At 32.9% G+C, this 18243-nt stretch overlaps 1 protein-coding gene across 5 annotated transcripts; it reads right to left on the reverse strand.

The window, feature by feature from the left end:
* Window positions 1–10971: 10971 nt before the first annotated feature.
* Window positions 10972–17772, reverse strand: LOC108483631 (ABC transporter G family member 3-like). Of its 5 annotated transcripts, none has more exons than XM_017787130.2 (13): window positions 17556–17772; window positions 16966–16989; window positions 16231–16861; window positions 16038–16117; window positions 15123–15409; window positions 14768–14939; window positions 14379–14492; window positions 13950–14078; window positions 13211–13402; window positions 12474–12560; window positions 12104–12376; window positions 11875–11982; window positions 10972–11742 (listed from the first exon to the last, which is right to left on the reverse strand). In XM_017787130.2, the coding sequence occupies exons 3-13, from the start codon at window positions 16700–16702 to the stop codon at window positions 11494–11496; spliced, it is 2163 nt and encodes a 720-aa protein (XP_017642619.1). In that variant the 5' UTR covers window positions 16703–16861; window positions 16966–16989; window positions 17556–17772; the 3' UTR covers window positions 10972–11493. The 5 variants fall into 5 exon arrangements, with proteins under 5 accessions (XP_017642619.1, XP_017642617.1, XP_017642618.1 ...); XM_017787128.2 differs by having other exon boundaries at window positions 16231–16882; XM_017787129.2 differs by having other exon boundaries at window positions 16930–16989.
* Window positions 17773–18243: the final 471 nt, after the last annotated feature.

Genomic DNA, 18243 nt, shown 5'->3' on the forward strand with positions numbered 1-18243 from the left:
AAACCCTTCTCTTATGCATTGATACAGTTGCAAGATTATGGAAAGAACCCATCAGCTAAAATGGAGGTTAAGTTTCAGCTCTTAAGGGTTACTTTAGAACTTATGCTGAGGACTATGGCTTATATTAGCGAACAACTTTCCACCCTAGCTAGCAGGATTGTCATCATCAATTTGAAGGTTTTACAAAAGCATTTCATCCAACTGCTTTGTCTAATGATCTCATCATGCGTGTGTTACCCTTATATGATATTCTTGATTCTTTTGAGTTAAATCTGTTCACTCCATACACTCCTATTTTATCTCATTGTCATCATTTTGTCTTCTTAATGATTAATATGATCACTGTCAACAAATGACTGTGATAAATTGCTCATTCGAGAATAAGCAACCCATGGCCACGTTCTATATTTTTCAATCCACACAATGCAATGAGAGGATATTGTTAACTCATTAATTGAGTTATGAATTCTATTGTTTCTAGTAAAGCCATGCCATACACAATTCATGTACCCAACATACCGGCTGTCGGGTCGACCATCTTTAAAGCATAAGCTGCTACCTATATCAAAACACATGAGTTACATACGCATGGTCAGTGACTGACTTAGGATTTAGGTAAATCACACCATAAATGTCACAAGTGAATTAATTCACAAATGGGTTCAAAATTAATTTATGTTGGGTCTAATCCAATGTATCATTCTTCCAATAAATACATCTATGGCTCTACCCGTAGAGTCAATTGCTACGGTAACCAAAAATAGCATCTCCTTAATTGGAATTGTAAACGACATAATAATCTTTCCTAGTATTTGAATCAAATGCTTACTTTGAATTTTTTACGAGATTACGAACTCATTTAGATTATCTACTAAAGTAAGTTGTCTTTCTCGCAATTCAAACGTTCTTACAATGCCACTTATTATTAGTTTGAACTTAGACAATCAATGAGCTAATATTTGCTTGTCATAATTTTGCTATGCATGCAAAATATGAAAGACAGAAATACAAATGACAAAACAATGAAATGTGAAATTATCATTCAAATACATAAAAAATAATTACATGTTTACTACAATATGGACACATTTCCTGACAATCTCTCACTTGTCCTAGTGAAGTAAATGTGTCATGTTACGCATTCTCATATCATCGATATGTTAAAACTCCTAGTTACAAGAGTCTTAGTAAACCAATCCGCAAGGTTATCTTCAGAAGCTACTTTCACCACATCTATAATTCCTTCTGCTACTGCCTCTCATATTAAGTGATACTTCTAATCAATATGTTTCGTCCTCTTGTGACTTCTCATTTCCTTGGTACTAGCTATTGTAACATTGTTATCACAATACATTGTTAAAGCTTTTTCCATATCAGGAATGACTTCAATTTCAGTTAAGAACTTTTGAAGCCATATTGTTTCTTTCGTTGCCTCAGAAGTAGCCACATACTCGGCCTCCATAGTAGAGTCAGCAATGCAAGTTTGTTTTACACTTCTCCATACTATGGCTCCACGGCTTAGGACGAATACATTTTTCCAATGTCGATTTCCTCGAATCTTTACAAGTTTAGAAGTCTGAGTCTGTGTATCCAATAGGAGTAAGGTTCTCCTCAGAATGCACAAGCATATAATTCTTGATCCTTTTAAGATACCTTAATATATGCATTATAGCTTGCCAATGCTTGAAAGCAGGATTTGCCTGATATCAACTGTGAAACATATATCTAAACTTGTGCAAAGCATCACATACATAAGGCTTCCAACTGCCAATGCATATGGAACCTTATTCACATGCTCTCTTTCTTCTGCTATCTTAAGACAATCATTTAAAGAAAGATGAAAACCTGATGTGGTTGGCTGAGTGCTTAACTCCTCATCGATCATTGCAAAATGTTCTAGTACCTTATCGATGTTTGAAGCTTGTGATAGAGCTATCGTTTGTTCTTTTGATCCCTAAAGATTCAAATTCCAAGAATATAACTAGCTTCACTCAAGTCATTCATGCTGAGGTAACCACAATTTAACCTATGACAATTCCCTTATATCGTTTTTGATAAGTAGAATATCATCGATACACAAAACAAAAAAGACCATCTTTTTGTAATTTATACGATATAAACACAAGGTTCATCAGCATTTTGCTCAAACCCAAAAGTCTTGATCGTTTGATCAAATCTTTTACTCCATGAGTGGGACGTCTGCTTAAGTCTATAAATAGATCTTAGCAGTTTGCAAACTTTTTGCTCCTTTCCTTTGACACATAGTCAGTGGCTTGAACCATATAAATGGGTTCATCAAGATAGCCATTCAAGAATGTCATCTTGACATCCTTTTGTCAGATCTCGTAATCAAGAGCAATGGCAATAGATAAGAGTATGCGAATAGATTTAAGCATGGCAACCAGAGAGAAGGTCCCATCGTAATCTATGCATTCTTTCTGTGTATAGCATTTCCCTACAAGTCTAGCTTTATGTATTTCCACTTTGCCTTTCACTTTTCTTTTCTTCTTGTAGATCCACTTACACCTTATGGGTTTAATCTCATTTGGTAAGTCTACAAGTTCTCACACCATATTGGATTCCATAGAATCCATCTCGACATCCATGGCCTATTTTCAGAGCTTGGAATCAACGTCATGTATAGCCTTCACGTAAGTGAGTGGATGGTCATCCTAATGATTTACTTCCATATTATAAATATTATCATCATAGATGAAGAAGTCTGATTTTTTTTAAAAACCCTCGCACTACGACAGATTCCCCTATGCTGTTAATTGTTTGCATGTCTTTCTACAACTTTCTCAAGAATTGAACTTGGTGATTGTTCTACAACTCCTAAAAGTTCCTCGAGTACCATTTTACTTCAAGGCTTAAAGTTATTCACGTAACTTTCCTCGATGAAAGTAGCATGAGTAGAAACTTTGATCGTATTATCTTTTGGATTGTAGAATAATTCACCATTTGTTCCTTTCAGATATCCTACAAACATGCACAATTTTGTTCGTGCATCCAACTTCTTTGCATCCTTATCTAGAATGTGTGTTGGACAACCCTATATTCTAAAGTGATTTAGAGCGAATTTCTTTTCATGCCATGTTCATAAGGTGTCTTACAAGTGGGTTTCTTTTTATGCCAGACTTGGTTGGCACATCATTCAGAATATAGCAAGCCGTTTGTATCTCATATCCCCAGAAGAAAGTAGGGAGTTGTGAATAACTTAACACTGAACGAACCATGTGAAGTAAGGTTCTATTCCTTCTCTATGAGGTATCTTAATTACTCATCGGACAATTATTCTCCACCTTGGTCAAACTAAAGATTTTTTTCAGATAAACCTAATTGATTTTCCACTTCCGTATGAAACTCTCGAAATTTATCAAAGGTTTCACTTTTGCGGTACATTAGATACACATATCCATATCGAGAATAGTCTTCAATGAAAGTTATGTAACAATCGTAACTTCCTCGGGCACTGATGCTCATGAGACCACATACATTAATGTGTACAAGTTTTAAAGGCTGGTTAGCCCTTGTACATTTTACATGAAAAGACCTCTTAGTCATTTTACCTTCCAAGCAAGATTCATATTGTGTAAAATTAAATTTCTTAAGCATATATACTTAAGGGACCATCTTTCCTGAGTCTAGTGATTCTTTCTTGGTTAATGTGACCAAGCCTTAAGTGTTATAAGTACCCCTCATTAGAGTGAGAAGTTTTAAGCTTTTTATTCACTATTTCAGTTTGAAGCATCGAATAGTTATTTGGTTTGATAAAATAGATATTGTTTTCCCTCCATTCATTACAAATTAAAGAACGATTTCTGTAAATAACAATCCCTTTATTGAATATAACGGTATAACCTTCATAAAATAAACATGCTACAGAAATCAAATTCATCTTAAAATGAGGTACATAAAATACATTATTTAAAACAATCTTTCTAAAATTATCAAAAATGTAAAATAACTTCTTCCACTAATTCAGCTAAAACATAACTCCCTTCACTGGTCTGAACGAGAGGCTCCTGTCACACAGACTTCTCGTTTCGCTGAATCCCTGTAAAGAAACACATACATGGTTAATGGCATCAAAATCAATAACCTAGTTTTGAATTGATTCTTTCACTAAAAAGGCTTCAACCACAAAGAGTTCCATACCTTTACCCTTTTTATGCTAGGTAATCCAAATACTTCTTGCAGTTTGATCTGAAATGGTCTTTCCTGTTGTAGAAGAAACATTTGATCTTTTTAGAATCTTTTGACTTCTTAGCATTCTTCCTATCCACACAAGATGGAATCGAAGACTTAGTTAATTTCTTCTTTCCCTTAGCTTTTTGTTTTCCCTTAGAAGACGAAGGGCTCACAGCTAAGTTTGCATCAGGTTTCTCCTGAACTATCTTATCACCATTCAGCATCAATTCATAGGATTGTAATTCCTTCATAAGTTGAGCCAAGGTAAACGCCTTGTTCCCCAAGTTGTAAGCGGCCCTAAAACCAGCAAACTCATTGGTTAAGGATTTGAACACTATTTTAATTTAACTGTTCACATCTAGTTAAATTCTAGGTCGGTAATAGAGCCTATGTAAGCTCGTATAAAGCCGAGAAAAAAATTATATTTGGTGATTATGCATTGATTTGATTATGAAGTAATTTTATATTTATTTGAAATAACCGATGTGGATTGAATATTATATTTGAATTATGAAATGTTTTATTATTTATTTGAATGTGTGAAGTCGGTTTTATATATAATATGTTTTGTTAACTATTGTAGCACTCCGTAGCTCGAATCAAACGATTGGACCGGGTAAGGGGTGTTACAATAGTCTCTTCCAAAATGATTACGATATTTGAGCAAATAAACCTATGATATTTTCTGACCAATTGTGATTGTATAACATTTTCATGTGTGTTTTATCATGTATTAATCGACTTGTGAGATTGGGTTTCTAATAAAATCGTGCCAAATCTAAATTTTTAATGATTTGGCTTTTGCTTTAACTGTAACACCCCGAAAATTTTTACAGTAAAATATTATTCGTAATATAGGAAAATAAGGAAATAAAGTGACAAAAAGGGAAATTTTGAGTTATGTCAATATTGGGAAGTATATTATGATATATTAATTCAAGAAAAGACTAAATTGCAAAGATGAGAAAAGTCTTGTTGCACAAGAGTAAATACTCAAAATTTAAGGGGTTGAAGTGTAAATATAAAAAATTGAAGGACTAATGGTGCAAATATTTTAAGAATATTTTAAGGGTGGAATGATCTAGAAACCAAGAAAAATTAATGAATTAGGACCAAATTGAATAGGTAAAAAATTATGAGGGACTAAATCGCAATTTTACCAAATTAAGTGATGACTCAATGATGGAATTCTAAAAGATCATGAAGGGAAAAATGGTCAATTAGTAAGAGAGAGAATTCTAGAATGTAATGGTTATGTTGATGATATTTTAAATTAATTAATTAGATAAATATTATTTTATTAATATTTTTATGAGATATTTATTATTATATTATTATTTATTTAGTATAAAAGGAAGGAAAGATGAAGAATTATCATCACCTTTCCTTTCCCATGCAAACCCACGTAAGAGAAGAAGAAGAAGAAAAGAAATTTTCTTTCTTTACAATTTAGTCCTTCCACCAAAAATTCATTATTTTCACCTAAAAATTGAAAGAATTTCCATAGCCATCAAGAGAGAAAGATAGCAAGGAAATGGTGGGGAGCAAAATGTCAAGTTGGATTCAAGAAATAGAAGTTGGAGGAGAGAAAAAAATCAAGTTAAAGATTGAAGTCAATAAGAAAAGGTAAGAACATCAAGATTTCAATATGTTTTTAAGTTTAATATTGTTGAAAAAGCATGGAGTTGATGTTGATTTAGAGTTTTCTTATATATGGTCTTATGTTCTTGTCATGTTAGTGAAGAGAAAATAAGAGAAAGTGATGAGAAATAGTGTAGAAAAAGAAAATAAGGGTGTTATAAACATGGTAATTAATATCTTGCACTAAAATAGTTCTGGACAGCAGCAGTAGTCTAACTTTGAAAAATCACCAAAAATTTTAGAAATCGAATTATAAGATGAATAAAATATGAAATTAAATATTATTGAGTCTAGTTTCTTATAGAAGAAATTATGTAAGCAATGGAATTGTAAATCATGAGATATAATACATTCTGTGAGACAAGGTCAGAATGATTTCGGGTTCCCCTGTTCTGACTTTGGAAAATCATAAAAAATTGGATAAAATTAATTAGGGGCTTAAATTTATATGTTTATAATCCTGAATGAGTCTAGTTTCAAGAGAAATAAACGGAAATATCATTATAATTCTGTACGAGGAGATAATTAATTTTAAGTGAAGGAGGGTCAGAACTTTCAGACAGCTGAACAGGGGTAAATTTAAAGAATAAAATGTACTTATTGGATAAACCAAAAATTTTGAAAATTGTATGGTAAGAATATATATGAGTCTAGTTTCAGGAAAATTATTAGATATTAATTTTGAGTTCTATAGCTCTAGATATAAATAATTTAGTGACTATGATACAGATGGACAACTTGAATATTCATAAAAGTAAATAATAAAGATTATAGATAATGCTACTTACAAGTGTGTGTTATATAAATTAAGGATGTGGAATGGAAAGGAGAAGGAGGAAAATATATATAAATATTCAGCTAGCATGGCTAATTTGCATGTTTTAGGCTTAAAGACTAAATTGAATAAAAGAAAAACTTGAGGGTAATTTTGTAAAAAATTCAAAATTACCAAATTGAAGGGAATAAATTATTTTATTATCTAAATTAATAAATTGAATGAAATTTTCAATTTAAGATCGAGTGAAAATTGGGAAAATGGTAATTACCAAAATGTATCTGAATTTTGATATTTCTGCAATTTCGCTTGGTAAGTTCGTATAACTTGAATTATATTCTTAAATGCTTGAAATGTATGTTTTTGATATGAACATGATTTGAATGTTCATTGTATGAAAATTGATGAAACATTAACATATATGATAAAAAGTGGAAGAAATCCCGGTTGAATGAAAGGAAAATTCGATGGATCTCTGAAAAGGAATTGACGGTAAAAAGGATCTAGCCCGGACGGGTGATTCTATCCTAATATAGCCCTCCCGAAAAATACTTGTAAATGGATTTAGCCCGGACGAGTAATCCGAATTAGGGTCTGAATTTAGCTTGGACTAGTAATTCAGATCCAAGCTCATTAGAGTAATTGTCGTTGCAGGGGATTTAGTCCGACCGGTAATCCCGACAATACTCTATGAGTTTATATTACTGTGATTTAGCCTGGACCGGTAATCCCATTGTAAGGATGAGGTTCATGGAGTGTGCTCTCGATATGAAATGTGTAAGACCATGGTTGAAAGATACCATGGCAAACTGATATGAAATGTGTAAGACCATGGTTAAAAGATACCATGGCAACGTGATATGAAATGAATAAGACCATGGTTGAAAGATACCATGGCAACATGACGGAAAATGAATAAGACCATGGTTGAAAGATACCATGGCAGCGTGACATGAAATGAATAAGACCATGGTTGAAAGATACCATGGCAACATGACAGAAAATGAGTAAGACCATGGTTGAAAGACACTATGGCATCATGTCAAAGATAAATAAGACCGTGGATGGGAGACGCGATGACATATATTAAACAATTGATATTCAGGTAATATGTATCAGATGACAAATGGTTATATGAAATGGTTGTGTGAAATGTTTACAAGAACTGGTCATATGGAAATATATGTACAAAATAGTTGTGTGAAATAATTATGAAGATAAATAAACGAAATAAGAATAAGTACATAGAATATAATTTATATTAAGTTTGATATAAACTTTACCGGAATAAATATACATAAAATATATGGAAATGATGGAGCATGAAATATTGATATAATGAAATGATTGATGTATACTTATGAAGAAACGGTAAGAGAATGATATGTTTCATGACATGTACATATATGATTATCTTTGATATGTTGATACAAGGAAATTATGTAAGTAAAGACAATTATTAAACTCAAGTGTGACATGTTGAGAAAATAAGTATATCAATATTGAATTTATATGAAATATGTGCAAGTATACTAACAATGATGTCGTTGGACGTTTAGACAAGTGTCAAGCTATTGATTGAATGGTGACATGTTTAATTATAAGAAGCATTGAAATGGTAAGTACTTAAATGAAAATAAAATTTAAGATTTTACGAATTTTTTTATGATCCCGATTTAATTCTGGTTGGTTTTTAATGTATGTTTGGGGCTTCGAGGGCCCAATAGAGAGACATTATGATTATCTTCAAAATATGAATAATAAATAACTCAGAATTATCTAAAAATATTCAGTAAACTCCAGTAATGCCTCGTACCTATTCCGGCAATGGATACGGGTAGGGGGTGTTACATTAACACCTGTATTCGATGATGCAGTGGTGGTCAATGATTTTTTTGCTTTCCATTAGACAACAAAGTAAGGCTTCTGTTGTTCTTTTTTAATACCTTTTAAACAACTATCAGTCATTTGCTTATTAGATTTTTTTTATCATTTCTATTATAGATTCAAGACAGTGAGACTCTTACCGGAGAATCGGAGGTTAAATTCCTAATATCGAGCGATACATTAGGTGCAATGTTGAGATCAATAGCCTACATTAAAAAGTAACTTTCAAATGTTGTGAGCATACTCTTCCTTTACTAACTACAGTTATCTATCATTCAATGCGCATCATTTGACATAACTGAATTCAGTATTATCCTCAATTTCTGTTTAAGCTTTGTATCTGCTACCCTTTCCTCATAAGATCTCACATTCTAATTCACTTATGATCATAAAAAGTCAACAATACAAATCCAAACAAACTGAAACTTGAAACTAACTTGAACTTAAAATGATCCTGACACGTAATGACTAGACCTGAAAAACACTAGATGGCCCAAACTAGAATGATCCAAACCCAAAAATTGATAGGTCTACTCCTACTTCTCGATGCATCATTAGACCCTTTTTTAACTTTTTTTTTTTTGTTATCTAATTGACATGGAATCTTTTATTGTGTGTTTTTAGAATGAAGCACAAACAGAGCCATTACCAAATAAGCATAAGAGATAATAAGGTCATTGAAATTGGGATTTTAAGTATGCCATCTTTCATTGGTCCCTTACAGCAAGACGATGATGATAATATGGGAATGCTCCTTTGCTTGTGGACACAGCCTGTGTATTAATGGATTTTTGAATTTTTATTCCTTTTCATTGTGCAAGTGCCTTGTGTAACATGTTTATATTTATGTAAGTATATGTACATGTAAAAAAAAATTGTGAACTCAATACATTTTGTTTAGTGAATTTAGCTAAACAATGAAAAGTCAAGAAAATTTCGAATGCATGTTTGTTTCATTGAAAATAGTTTTTTTGAATTTTCAGGAAATCTGGCAAATAACAGAAAAAATATTAATTTTTTAGAAAAGTATGTCATTTTCCAGAAATCAATTTCTGAAAGCCATTTTCTGTCAAACTAATGGTGCCTAATAGAATAAGGTGTAAACAGTAATCTAATAGTATTTTAATAGGAAAATCGACTTCCATTAGGAGAGTACATGAAGGGGCAATAGCACACCCTATCAAGAACTAAGGTTTGTCGCTCCTCTCTATTAAACCAGGCCTTATTGGATCTCGTCATGTACTAGATCAATTAAATGTGTTTTCTAATTTTTAAACCAACTTATAATTTATCCAACCCAATAAATATATTTTCTATGCCTAAAATATTAATTAATTAAATTAATTAAACTATTTAAATTATTTTCTCAACTCAATTTCAATTCTATTAAAATAATGATGATTTTAGCATACTAGAATCTATGAGTAGATTTATTTAATTAACTTGTTCTTATGAAACTATAATGACTTAATAAATTTAATTTCTAAATTTCAATTATTTAATTATAAATCTATTAAATAATAATTGAAAAATTAATTAATTACCAAGTCATTCCACATTTTCATTACTTTCATTATAGATAAAGAAATATGCAATCTATTTTTCTAATTTGTTGTTTCACATTTTCATATCATTGATTAATATAAACTATTAAGATTATACCGAGCTAGCGAAGAGATCAATTGAACATATATAATTAGGGCTCAAATAATTTGTAATTAAGTTACGACTCTTCATTAATTAGGATTATTGATCTCTTTGGGATAAAATAAATTCTCAATAAATAATCATATTTTATCTTATGATAATCATTACGTCTTCCTTCCTTAAAAAAACCAATTATTAACAGATAGCAATTAAATCATTCGTTTTAAAACAAATGACCCGTGACCGCATTACTTTTCCATCTATCATGTAATATTGATGAAACGATGTCATTTACACTTTATTAGGCTATGAATTTCACTATTGTAAGTAAAACTATGTTATAGAGAAATCGTATACCCAATGTACCATTTTTCGGTTCTATTATCAATTGAACTCAAACTATCACTACATCAAAATATACGAGTCACAACATATAATTTGTCATTTACCCAAGATTGAGGTAAATCACACTATAATTGTCACAAGTGAATAAATCATAAACAAATATTAAATTTATTTTATTTAGATCTTGTCCGATGTATTGTCAATCTAGACAGTCACATCTATGTCTGTATTATCTGAAAATCATCCACTTTAATCCCCAAATTAAAAAATTTCATTAATTGTACTTGATAGACGGCATATTAATTTTTTAATCAACTTGTTCAATTTCATTTAAATTATCTATTAATATAAGTTATATTTTTGCATCATAATCCAACCACATAATTTAAATTATTATTAGTTAAATGTTAGATAATCAATAGGCTAATATTTGCTTTCATTTTGCTTTGTGCGTAAAAATAGTTGAGGACAATATAAAAAAATACTAATGATAACGATGTAATTTTATTACACCAAATTGTTCGAAAATATACAAGTATATAGACGTAATCACTATACTAAAGGCATTAGATCCTAGCACTACTATGCTGAAATTTGAAATTTAATCCCTTAAATTTGACAAACTTTAGTCCCTCAACTTTTATAATGTTATTAGTAGGTCAAAATTAATAAAATTAAATTTCACATCACAACTTCAACAACTAACAACTAACAATATTATAAAAGGAGAGAGACCAAATTATACCAATTAAAGAGATTAAATCTCAAATTATAGCATACTAGAGGGATGAAGACCATAATTAGACCATACTAAATCCATGACTGGATTAGAAGGATTGTCACTGTCGTCGTGAAGAGTAGCATCAATGTCATCAATGGGCATACCATTTAACATCACTTTTCACAGTCTAATATATGAATGAGATATATAACTTACAAAAAAAAGGGATTATACGATTCGAAAAGCCGGCAAAGATTAAAGATCGATTCTACCTTTTTCATTCATCTCAGGTTGTTGATTTGCGGCACTGCCAAATTCTATGTAGGGATACATTTTTCCTAACATGAAAATGTAGCAAAACAAACACAAGGATTCTATATCCAATAGCCATGAGGAACAATACCAGTAAATTCTCCCACTTGGAGTTGCTGCTTTGAGAGATGTCGTAAGCACTATGGAGTGCCTGAAACCCTGATATCGTCCTCACCTGCCCGACGGCAAAATTGGTCCCGAGGTACTCATTCTCCAAAAGTCCCTATGGCGAAAACATAGGTAATTAATGATCCATACGGAAAATATAAAACAGCCCCAAATGGTTTCTGTGAAGCATGAAGTGACTGATATGGTTTGTGACAAGAAATAGATGAAGTAACGAATCTACACACACCTGGATGGAATAAGTGTGGAAAGCAATATATGATAATGGATACTTCCACATGGGTCTGGGCAGCTCATTGCGGATTCTCAAATAGCCTGCAGAAAGCATCATTACTACCTGAAAACATCATGCATTTTGGTCGTAAGATTTGAGAATGCTTAGGTAAAAAGGTAAAGAGTGGAAAGCAAAATGATTATAAGAATGTAAACGAATGGCGAATGAATAAGTGAAAACTCACATGTATCGTTACAAGTGTTAAGATACTCCAGAAAATATTTTGCCACAAAGAAGTAACTGCCAGCAGCAATCCTTCATTAACAAAGAGGCACATAAAGAAATTCAGCACGAAGTACATCAGCAAGCTGAATCCATCTCGCAATCCTATTAAGAAATAGAAGACGAGACTCGATGATATGGAGATGAGGAACAGGAATGGGATGCTGGACAGAAGTTGGCCGAACAAAAAGACTAAAGCTCCTGAATGCTGGTTTGACTCCTCGCTCGCATAAATCTGCAAATTGAATAGCAGCGATTATGCTACTTTCAAAATTGGGGGGACGGAAATGAAAAGAATTGATCAATCAAAATTCAGAAAACAAGGGGATCACCTTGACTTCTTTGAGTAGTGCAGGTACTCCAGCGATGCTTAAAAGTGAAGTAAATGACACAAATACAAAAATTGCAGCGACTCTTTTCTGAGATGAGAAAAGATAAAAAGTCAGAAAAACGCCCATGCTTCATGAGTGAATCAATTATATTAATCAGAAACAAAAAGTTCAAAAAATAAGTTGAACTTCAAAAGCAGGACAGAGAACAACTTACACCATGCATCCGAGAGGAGTAATAATTAATGATGAATATCACATGCGTGTTAATCAAACTACTTCTATTTGCTTATCACAAGAAGGTCTCATAATATAATTTACTGAAAACATTCCCAAGAAATGCATCTATGGGACTATTGCTTCATCAACTGGATAAAGCGGTGTATTGAGAAAAAGAAAATTCGGAAATACACCAATGATGGTTTTTAAATTGAAGTTCCTTGAGAAAACTCCACATTCACAAAAGAAAGCTAGTAGAAGTAGATTTTTGCAGCTCAAAAACATTGGAGATTTGCAATAAAAGCATGCAGCACATGCTGATTATGAAAAACCATCTTTAGAGGGCATAAACATAAGAAAAATATTCTACAGAAAATAAACAAGATGCAAATTTAATAAATACAAATGTTTGCATCACACTGGTATAAATGCTTATCGAACACGTTTAGATTAAATTAAGTCCAATTCACTTAAACATAAGAGCAGAGATATTTTGACTTGAGAACGAATGGTTTACTCACCACAACTGAAGACAAAGAATGCCCCAAGCCTGAAAATACTGTTCCAATGCACAGTGTAAGGATCATATAAAGGATAAGGCGAATCCAGTAGTATTTCCACTCCCTTGACATGATTAATAACGACCTCCAAGTCAATACTGCAATTCGTGTGGCATTGCTAGCCTTTCCTTTGCTTTTGAGAAGAGGACCCTCCTGTAGAATGCAATAAAGTGAACAAAAATGCTTAAAAGGGGTGACTTACAGTCACCGGGCCCACCATTAATTAGGCTCCAGGAAAGCATGCAAGAAAAATGCTTAATAATTTAATATACATTGTCAACAGATGTCAGCCAGCTATACTCCACCATTCACTTACCTTTGCTCATTTTAACCTTTAAAGAATACAAGTGAGGTATGTTAAACTATTTATTGAACCCCAGGCTTAACCCAAATGGTTCACCCACCTCCATTAGGGGGATCCCCACAAGGACGGGGTTTGACCCTCAGCACTTGAAGATTCCTTTTCCTAATTTCCCATAGGCATTAGCCTCCTTTGCACCAAAAACAACTATTCCTTGTGTATGATAAAACAATTTAAGGATATGAGAGCACCATTAGGTTAGAATCTAACACACACCCCAAACAAGAACCAGTTATACATGATGACACATGTAACTAAAAGCTTCCTATTATCCAATTAGTAAGGGCCAATAAATGATAAATGGTTATGGTTCAACACAAAAAAGAATACATATTGCACCTTCTCGGTGAGTCTCAGCATCATAGTTTCAACTGCAGCGGCATCAGCTGATGATTTATATGTTGCCTCAAGAGTGCGAATTGCAACAGCAGTATCCATGTTCACAGATGAGAAGTCCCCATTGTCATCCTGCACAGTGTACCAGTTCATACAAAATAAAGTTCACAAGTAGCAATAGTAAACTCTAGAAGCCATTATTCAAAGGTAAAACAGTAAAAAGAAATGTTTCATGCCAAATAATATAACATACCATACGAGTATTTCTAATCCTCTTAATTTACCATCAAGTGTACAACATCTAACAGGTTTTAAGATCCAACTCACAAGTTTTATACTCTTTTCTTGTTTTTTTTTTCGGGTTTTACTTGTTTTCTGTAAGTACCATTCAGGTTTTGAACTACAACTTACAAAATGAGAATCATTGAATACCTGCCAATTTTTGCACATCGCAATGATCCTGTCGAAATCTGTATTTATGGCACGTAGAAAGTGATCAGAAGGACTTTGCATAATCGGGCAAGGAAATCCAGCATTTGAGAAGTGCTTCATCAAGAAAAGGGAGATAAATTAGAATAAAAGGAGGCAAAATAGATACTCTTAAGGAACACTAAGAGAAAAACAATTAGGATACTTAAAATGGATTCTGTCTTCTTCTCCTCACTCCACATTACAGGAACCAAGTGCACATACAACATAACCTTTAAATAGACATCTTTTAATCTTCCATACCAACTTATGCTTACATGATGGAGTCACTGCTAATAGAAAATCAAAACAAAGACAAGATAAAAAGTAATTATATTCATATTATCATTTACCTGCAAGCAAGCTAACGTTTCCCCAAAAAACAGGGTGTTTCCATTTGAGAGTAGACAGATACGATCGAAGAGACCAAAAACTTCTGTACTGCTCTGGTAAATGGTGAAAATGAGAGTGCATCCTGTGCTTGCAAGTTTCTTCAGTGTTACCATCATCAAAAGGGCAGAGACACTGAAAAACATATAGTCTTAAATTTTCGCTGAAACATTATAAATGATCTTGATTCTATGGAAAGTAGATAGCACACCAATCATACGGTCAGCATTGTGAAGCATGCAGGAGATGAGGAACAAGAGACAATAAAACAATTTAAAGAATTAAATTAAGGAAAATGAATAATAATAAAAAGTCTACCTGTCAAGATGATAAAGAGGCTCATCTATGAATAAGATACGAGGCCTCATCACAAGTTCCCGAGCAATACTAACACGCCTTCTTTCACCCCTAGCAAGGCCTTTCATATAACAATGGCCACCAATTAGTTTGTTTGCATAGTCACCCAAGGACATGGCTTGGATGGCTTCCTCTACCACACTCTTTTTCTGACAGAAAAAACCAGGAAGTTGGAGCAAAGCTGAGTAGTATAGATACTCCCGGACTGTGAGTGAACCAATTAGAGTGGTTTCCCTGTCAACAAATCCCTGCAAATTGGACGTTACAAAGTAAAAATAAAAAACAACCTTGAAACTCAATGCTTCCTTGCAGTTTCTGCTGAACTAAAAGAGAAATAATTTTGATAAGGAAAGGGTTTAAAACTACGACTTTTACAATGAGAAAAAGTAGACTGCTTTCAACACAAATGATAAAAGGTATAAGGAAAAAAAATCAAATATTGGTTTAAATAAGGGAATTCACAGAAGCCGTACTCATGATGCTAGTTAAATTGCGGACCTAAGTGGGATTGAGCATTAAAGATGTATCACCTAAACGGATTCACAATATGAGACAAGTAAAACCGAAAAAAAAAAGGACCTATGTACTACATAAGATGATTGCTCATCAGAAATTTTCCTATAATCTATAGTTCAAAACTGAAATGAGATTTGAGCTTGTATATTTCAACTTCTCTAAAGTCAGTTGGACATATTATAATTGCAAAATACCAAATCCAAAAGGTTTTATATATCAATTTGGACCAAAAAGAAAAGAGACAATCAAGAGTAATCACTTTCACCAAGAGAAATCACTCTGTCACGACAAGAACCATGTGAAGCATCAAAAGTAACATCTAGAAACTTCACTGCCCTTGAAAATGTAACTGAAACTCACATATGAACCATAAAGCAAGCGTGTTTTCGCCCCATTAATGAATACTTCACCATACATTTTAGCTGAAGGATGTAATCTTCCTAAATTCAAGAAAAGAAATTTTCAGTCTTAAAAATCTGAAATGAAACAACATAAAAGCTTAAAAAAATTTGTTGTTTGATAAGTAGCCAATACAAGTGTCACACTAAAAGACCTGCTATAGCCCTCAGTAGCGTGGACTTCCCGGATTTTGCAGGACCCATGATTACTGTCATCGTGCCAGGCAATGCATAACCATTGGAACTCTTCACAACTTTATCAGAATACTTCCGCTTTCCCTTTATGGTAACAGCCAAGTCTTTCCACACAACTGATGCACCGGCAGTTTTTCTTGTAACAGCTGTACCTTCTGGCATCGGCGGTGATGGCAAGGACCCACTATTGAGTTTTGAGAGAGATGGTGAGACTGGCGCAGTTGCAGCATTGATAGAGTCACCTCCTTCCTCCACCCTGACATCGGCATCTGTATCTTCCCACTCAGGCGAATCCTCAAATGAGATGGGTTGTCGAAGAGAACCAGGTTTCCGAAGATAGAAAAAGTTACTAGAGGGCACCCTACTTGCAGGACTACTGGCTGAGGAGGAAGAAGACCTATAATTGTCCGATTGAGACTGTATTTCTTCCATTGCTCACTCCTGATTTCTAAACCTTCTAAATTCCAATTGTAGAAATACCTCTGGCAAATGCTATGGGAAACTTCCTAGTGCCCCCACTTTAATAATTAAGGGATGAGACTGGCTGATAACTGCACACTGAGTTGTTGTACCATCCACACTTTCACAACCCTAATTAAAACAATATGTCACCTGTTAAACGAAAACAAAATATTAAGCAACAATTACAGAATTCGTACCAAGGTACTGTAGGAGATCAAAAGCTTAAAGTCTACCATTAGGTGTGAGAAAAGCATAGCCTGCATTCAATGGAAGGAATTAATTAAACAAAAAGCTCTCAACTTCCATGGAGAGAATGAACACCAACAATGGAGCACAAAGTTAAAAAAAGAAACTACTAGCTTAATATTAAAATAATCCATCAATCCACACAGCAACATAACATGTTTGCCAGCATGTGAAAGCAAAATACTAATGCATTGGACCTTCCCCTTGACCACATATTAACCATCTATTTGATAAACTCAAACTACCCAGTACTAAATTTCATAACTAAAACAAAATAATGCAGGAAAATCCTCCAAAATTGAAAGCTTCAACAAAAGAAAATAAGCAACTTAAGTAACTAAAACATAAACCACTATTTCTTTTTACAAACAACAGATTATTGAGACGAGCCCAAAAATTTATTCAGGTCAAGATGCTGAGTTACATACAACCAAACAACCAACCAACAAACGACCCCAAACCTTGAATGTTTTGGTGTTCTAATAGTATCTCAAGTACCCATAGCAGACAAAACAATAAACTAAAAAAAAAGTAAGAAGAAGAATTAAGAAGTAAAAAAGAAGTGCAAGAGACAAACCTGGATCTGAGTAAGAAAGAACTTCAATGGTAGAGAGAGAAAGAAAGAGTTCGATGTGGAAAAAGAAAAGAGTGTAGGGTGACGAGTGAGTCACTGAGTTAAATGAAACAAATAAAGAAACTAAAAACTCGGTAAATGTTTCCTGGATTACTTGACCCGCTTTTGTCGGGTCTCTTTTTTGATTCTACTGCTGGCATCTCTCTGTCTACTGAGAGAGTACTTCACTAAATTCTTTATATATAAACATTTATATATGATTAATTCCATCCTGCATACTTAAACTATGATTTAGTTTTTAAATTCATCCCTAACTTCAAGTCTTTCTAATTTAGCAGTATCATTCAAATTCCTTTGTTAATCTAAAAAATCAATTTATACATTAAATTTCAGTTGGAATTATAAATATTGCATGGATTACTTAAAGTCGATGTGTTAAAGAAAAGTATTAATTTTCTTAAATTTTATTCACAATGTTCGATTTTTAGATTAAAATCTGCTCCAAATTCTTACATTCTTTGTAAATTTAAAATTTGATCCTACTTTTATTTCAAGAAAATTAATCCTTTATTTTTCAAATTTAAAATATAAGTTCAATTATCAACACCGCTACAATTCTCTTTGTTAAATATAAGTTTATTCCAACATTTTTTTTTACCCCGTGATTATCAAGTGAGTTTTATTTTATTTT

This window comes from Gossypium arboreum, chromosome 1, assembly GCF_025698485.1.
Source record: "Gossypium arboreum isolate Shixiya-1 chromosome 1, ASM2569848v2, whole genome shotgun sequence".
NCBI lineage: Eukaryota > Viridiplantae > Streptophyta > Magnoliopsida > Malvales > Malvaceae > Gossypium > Gossypium arboreum.

Bases quoted from the DNA above. Each gene is read 5' to 3' on its own strand.
- LOC108483631 (XM_017787132.2), bottom strand. From the start codon at position 16,702: ATGGAAGAAATACAGTCTCAATCGGACAATTATAGGTCTTCTTCCTCC. The intron at 14,940-15,122 runs GTAGACTTTTTA...TATGTTTTTCAG, and splicing joins CCTCTTTATCATCTTGACAG to TGTCTCTGCCCTTTTGATGA. The intron at 14,079-14,378 runs GTATTCAATGAT...TACACTGTGCAG, and splicing joins CGATGTGCAAAAATTGGCAG to GATGACAATGGGGACTTCTC.